We start from the raw sequence: 6309 nt of genomic DNA on the forward strand, positions 1-6309 counted from the left end.
TCCCCCCCTCAGCGGGCCACTGTAAAATTATCAAACGTTGACCGGTCCGCGGCGATAAAAAGGTTGGGGAGCACTGATCTAAGGGACTGCTCCAGACAAAATGTAATTTCTTTGAATTTTTAATGCAATCAACTTTGTTTTGGTCTTTTAACTGCCTCCGGGCCGGCCCGTAGAAAAACGGCCGGCCCAGAGCTCTCTAGATCTGAGCGGGCGTCTTTAGACGTCCGCTCAGACACGCCCCCTCGCGCGCGGGAAATTGCCGTTTTTTAAAAACAGGCAGCGATGCCTGTTACCATACAAGCGATCCGCCGGCTTTAGAGCCGGCAGGTTTAGTGGGGACGACAAAATTTAAGTTACACATTAAAACAATTTGTATTTTTTTAAATTGTTTTTTAAGTCCCCACCCATACATACATACATACATACATACATCGGGGGCGCATACGTGCAAAAAAACCGATTGCGCCCATTACGCCGCACATGTTACATATCGCCTCGAACGTCCGAGTGAGAGCAATAAGTCTAGGGCCATCAATCACTGATAACACTAAACTGATGAGCGGTAAAAGCTTTTAAAGCGTCGCCCATGGCCAATTTTGGGTATGCTAGTTTTCTGCGATTTCGCGGGTGCGCGCAATTTTAAAGGTTGACATGTTTGGTGTCTATTTACCCGATGTGACCCCGTCTTTTATATTTTACCAAAAAACTGGGTAATAATAAATGTTTCCTAACATAATGTAAAAAAAACCTTTTTTTTCCAGTAATTTTTCCTAATTATAATAAAAAATAAAACCTGCAGTGGTGATTAAATACCACCAAAAGAAAGCTCTATCTGTCCCCAAAAATGGTATAAAATTCATTTCAGTACAGCGCTGCATGACGGAATAAACGTCAGTCAAAGTATCGCAGCGCTGAACACTGAAAAATGGCCTGGCCAGGAAGGGGGTCTAAACACCTGGTCTTGAAGTGGTTAAAGACAAACTCTGGGTACCTGTAAGTTAGCTTCATAACTAGTTTTTAATACCATATTGGTTGATCTGATTACGTTTCATTCAGAGCTTTATAATCTGTCCAACCTGTATTTACCCTTTACCAGTGGTGTCTGCAGGGACTGTTACCTGATCTAATGGCAAACAGCCAGCTTGGGCAACTCTCGATTCATGTCTATGGTTAACTTTAGCAAGCAAAATAGACTTTGGCTTACAGGAAAGATGTGATCGTGTGTGAGCGATTAAGATTTTGGCAGCACAGTTGTATAAAGCAATGATGGCAGAAACCCGTAAGCAACTAAAAAGGCCTGGACCCTGAATCAGTGAGATACATATGTAGAAAAGGAGGCAACTCTAAAGGCCAGAGGTCCAGTATACAATTTCACTGGTCCATGCAGAATGTGATATCAATCCTTTGATTGACTCCATGATGTATGTAACATATCCATGGCTATCAAAGAGTAAGCAAGCCTATGAAGGCAATAGCTGCTGTAAACTTGTTTTCATTTTAATTGGTTAAAGATATGGGGCGTGTATGACTTACACACAAAAAGTTTTCTGTATCTCGTATGCCCAGAGCCACTCCTGAGAACTGCGGTATGTCTCAGAAATAATGACGTTGGCTCATGTATAAATGAAGTCAGTGCTTGCAGACTTCTTTCATAAATATATTGTTATCAAGTAATTTGAACCAAGACTAGTCACAGAATACAGTTATCATTTGTATCTACAGAAACACTGCTCAAACTAGGGGAAACACTATGCTGTTATGGTCTAAAATAGACTTGCCGTGTCTTGTATATACAGTCACAGGAGGGAAATCTCTGCACCCTTGTGACAGGAAGAAAGTAAAATACAACAATTTGAGCTTAAAGGAGAACTATGGGGTCAGTGTTTTTCCCCATAGTTCTCCTTAGGGTAACGGGAGGACACAAACTAGCATCCTCCCGTTACCCTAAGCTCAGTATACCGTGAGCTACAGCTCGCGGTATACTGAGACGCCGGAGCGGATCACGTCTTAGATGACGGGATCCGCCCAGCTGCGTGAGTGACAGCTGGCTCTGCCTATCTAGAGGCAGAGCCAGCTGTACCCGCCCCCTCCCCCGTCCGTTCCGCCAGACAGCGCTGGCAGATCGGAGCGGGGAATCCAGCCCCTCCCCCTGTCACGGCAGAGAGCGTGACAGGATCGAGAGGCGAGCGAACCCGGTATGTGTTCGCTCACCTCCCGATCTACTGAGCCAACCTATGACAGTCTCATTGTCACAGGTCGGCTAGAACTATGAGGTGAGTGAAAAGCACTCACCTCCTAGTTCTCCTTTAAGAGTACATTAAAAACCAATGTGAAACACCATGACACGGTGTAATATGTTCTGTGTTGTTCTTCCTAGGTTCTATTTACCTCATTTTAAGACCTGCTAAGGACCAGATGACTTTTATTACGTCCTGATACATGAAACCATGGAATTCACAGGGTGTGCTTTATTTTTCACACAATTGTATCTGTGTCTATAGTTTTTGCGGGTGTCAGATTCCTGTCTTCGTGTGGGTTTCAGCTTCCACTGTCTGCTGCTCCCGAGTCACACTTCCTTTCTGCTTCAGGACTGTATAATATTTGAACACTGAAACTGAGCTACAGCAGCAGTAAGGATTGGCCAGAATATGTGACTACAAAAGCCACGCTCCTCAGCGTTGTACTTAGAGGTGCTTATAGAGTAGTGATAGTCCCCACCACTGCTGCTGCCAGGTCCTCTGTGCAAGAGTAATGCAATCAACCTTGTTTTGTCTTATATGTCACAAGGCTAAGTGTGGGACTCCCACTCAGAGGAGTTATTAAAGTGGGGTCTGGTGACAGGGTATCTTTAAAATGTATTTCCACTTTTGCAGTAAAATTTTAGAAAACTCCACTATATGTTTGTGTTCCCATTCACACAGCATACCAAAAAATAATAAAAATGTCTTCCTCTATTAGCTGTTTCTTTGGTGAAGGCCTTTCTGCATTTTCCAAGCTAGTTTCAGAGTAACACTATTGTGTCAGACTGAGCTCCCTCTCATTAAACTGACACAACTCAGGAGCTACATTTAAAAATACATTCAGGCACCTTTATATATTAACAAAATGTATCTTATTTGGGTATCACTCGGCTGTAGATCCTCCAATCATCTCTGCATTGGTGCTGACACTGTCCTTCCTTCTGGAGGGTGACTACTTTTCTTCCCCATGGTCCCTGTGTGTGTTGTAAAGTAGTCACTGCTCCAAGCTCACTCCTGTGATGGACTACAATACTCAATACAAATTGGTAAGCTGAATGTGAGATTGTAGTCCATCACGGGAGCGAGCTTGGAGATTTGAGGATCTACAGCTGAGTGATACACAAATACGCGCAGTTGCATGAATGGTCCCCCATAGCAATGTATGGGATTCTTCATGGTGGCTGAACCGCCCTGGTGTGAACAGGGCCTAAGTCATGGTCAACGTCTAGCCTACCACTCTACATAGGAATTGTAACCACTTTCATACTGATGCTATTGCAGCTGCCAGTGTTTAAAGTAAAACCTTGTATTATGTTTTTCAGAATGTTATTTTTATTGCAGGGCCCAAGTAGGTGGAATATACGTACAGGGCCCAAGTAGGTGGAATATACGTAAACACATAATACAGTTGTTACATAGTGCAAATATCAGTGCTTCCAGTTGCAATGTCAGATACGTAATATATACTGAGGTGAAACTACATAATTCAGCACCCCAAAAGTAACCATCCATAGCTCACCTTTGCGTACCCCCAGCCACAGCTTATCTCTGCCCTCCATTTCCAGATCTCAATTTCTCAACCACAGCACTCACCTTACAGCACTCACCTCGGCACCTCTCTATTCAGCCACAGCTCTCATGGCAGCACCTCCATCCAATCCACCTCTACAACCCCCATCTACAGCACTCACCCCACCTCTGCACTTGGCAACTCCCCCACCACAGCATGAACCTCTGCACCCAGCACCCCTCTACCCACTGCTCCACACCCTAAACCCTGTCCAGGGCTCACCACTAGGGATGCACAGATACTTTGAGTACCAGTGCAGATACTTGGCATTTTCATGAGAACTACCAGGGTTACATTGGTTGCAGCTGGGACTTGGCTCTGGAGCTCCACCACTGTCCTGAAATCATTAGTCTGTATTGTTTTAGAAAAACTGTCACATGACAATAAACAAAAATGTATCAGTACTCGTACTTGTAAGTACTCGGCAAGTACCAGTACTCGTACTCACAAAACTGGTATCTGTGCATCCCTTTATTTATAAAAACAAAATCGTACATTAAAACAGAGATGTACAAATCCCAGGAGCTCCGTGTGCTCCTTACAAATGACAGCTGCCTCCTAATTTTTAATTTTTCTCTAGTGTAGTCTTGGAGCTCAAAAGTATCGGAACATGTACTCGTACTTGTACCGAGTACTGTACTTGGTATCTGTGCAACCCTACTCACCACTCATCTTCTACTAAAGGGAGGAACTGACAGCAGCTGGCAAGGAACCATTATGTTCTCCTCTTTCAGGCACTCAGTGCTCCAAGCCCCCCTCTCGAGAGGTCTGGGTGCCTGTCACTAGTAACACTCCTGGTTAGCCCTCCAACTAATATCAAAATAACACATTGAATAAGGCCACAACTGTGCTGTGTTTTTTCTAAAAATGAAACATTCAGCAAAATGTTCTCTCAATTTTAGGCTCGTGGTGGAAGGAGGAGGAATGATACATCATTTGATGAGCATGACAAACCTTACGTATGCGACAGTAAGTAGCGCTCCATTATTCTGCTTCTTTGTGCTAGAACTTTGTTCCTAAGTGCCCAGCTTATTACCCATCAGTAGGAGTCACAGCCTTGTCATTTTCTATGTTGTTTTTGCTTTAGCTTTGCCGCTTTACTTGGTTGCCTGCTAGCTTCTTCTTGCCTTTGTACTGGAGCTTTGCTTAGACATGCACTTTGCAAGTATAACAATGTCTGGATTGCATGTGGCTTCCCTGCAACAAAACATTGCTGTGAAAATCAGCAAACAAAACCAGTATTGGCAATACACAGTTTAGGGGATCTTTACATATGAAAAAAATACAAAATCATTGCAAATACTTTGATTTGTACCAATTAACGAGAAATACTTTGGCTGCCATAGTTGCCCAATTGTCATGCTGATCCATTGACTTTGATACTTAACGAGTATCTGGCCTGGATCAAGTATGCAGAGCAGGAGTTCTGGTTCCACTGTGACCCCAACAAGCTGCATGCTTGTCTGTGGTCAGCGACTTTAAAGGTTCTATTTATAAAACTTTGCACACAAGATTCATACACAGTTTCTCATTTGAATGCTATAACATAGCACAATGTTCCAAAACAAAGATATACAGAGGACAGGAAGGCAAGACTCGACGCTAGGAGGCGTATTTAAGAGCAGCACCCTATCCCTGGGCCACATCCCTACAAGGGAGAGAACCATCTAAGGAAAAGGTGGAACCAAGGAGAGATTATCCATTCATAATATCTGCCTGGTGATAAAGGTTGGCTGGAATGGAGCTAGACATTTGTGTGTTTACAGCTGTGGAAAGGTCATAAACACCCTACAGAACAACTTGGTTCATTTATGCTATATACAGTATATGAATGACACACATACCCAGAAGACAAGTTATTTATACAGACACATATCTTTCTCACAATCTCAAGTTAACAGCAGTGATAACTATAAAAAAAAAAAAAAAGCAACAGAATTTTTGTACTTGTTGTACAATCCATTTTCTTGGGAGTTCACTAGGGACACAAGGTTCAGTTATTCAGAATCAATTGGGTTATACTACCGGCTACAGGAGGAAATGGACACTGGCAAACAAAGCCATTGGCCAGCTATGTATAACCCCTCCCACTCCAGTTTTGTAGAAAGCGATATTGGGAATGGATCACAAACACAGACGGTTGGGACCTGTGTCCTTTAATGAGCTCTAAGAAATAGATTTTACGGTAAGTATAAAAATGTTGTTTGTTAAAGGAGAACTATGGGGTTAAGGCTTTTCCCCATAGTTCTCCTTAGGGTAAACTTTAAGGGACACAGAATTTAGCTATTCAGAGACAATTGGGACGTCCAAAAGCAGGTAACAAAACACCAACAGGCCTACATAAAATATAATAGGACTGAGGCAGCCTGCAGCTCAAAGAGCTGCCTGAAGCTGAGGCCTGAACATCCACCTAGTAAAATGTAAGAGAACTTGTGAACCCCGGTGGAAGGCTCGCAAAACACCCAGGTTTTAAAGATGGAAAAATTCTGAAGCGATTTA

General features: G+C 43.2%; 1 protein-coding gene across 5 annotated transcripts in view; it reads left to right on the forward strand.

Moving 5' to 3' along the window:
• DPF3 (double PHD fingers 3) overlaps positions 1 to 6309 on the forward strand; it is a 163677-nt gene that overhangs the window by 110398 nt on the left and 46970 nt on the right. For all 5 annotated transcript variants that reach the window (XM_018561647.1, XM_018561648.1, XM_018561649.1 and 2 more), the window contains exon 6: positions 4713 to 4779. In XM_018561647.1, coding sequence (XP_018417149.1) covers positions 4713 to 4779 — 67 coding nt within the window. The remainder of the gene's footprint in view (positions 1 to 4712; positions 4780 to 6309) is intronic.

This window comes from Nanorana parkeri, unplaced genomic scaffold (assembly GCF_000935625.1).
Source record: "Nanorana parkeri isolate BGI_ZX_2015 unplaced genomic scaffold, ASM93562v1 scaffold535, whole genome shotgun sequence".
NCBI classification, from domain to species: Eukaryota; Metazoa; Chordata; class Amphibia; order Anura; family Dicroglossidae; genus Nanorana; species Nanorana parkeri.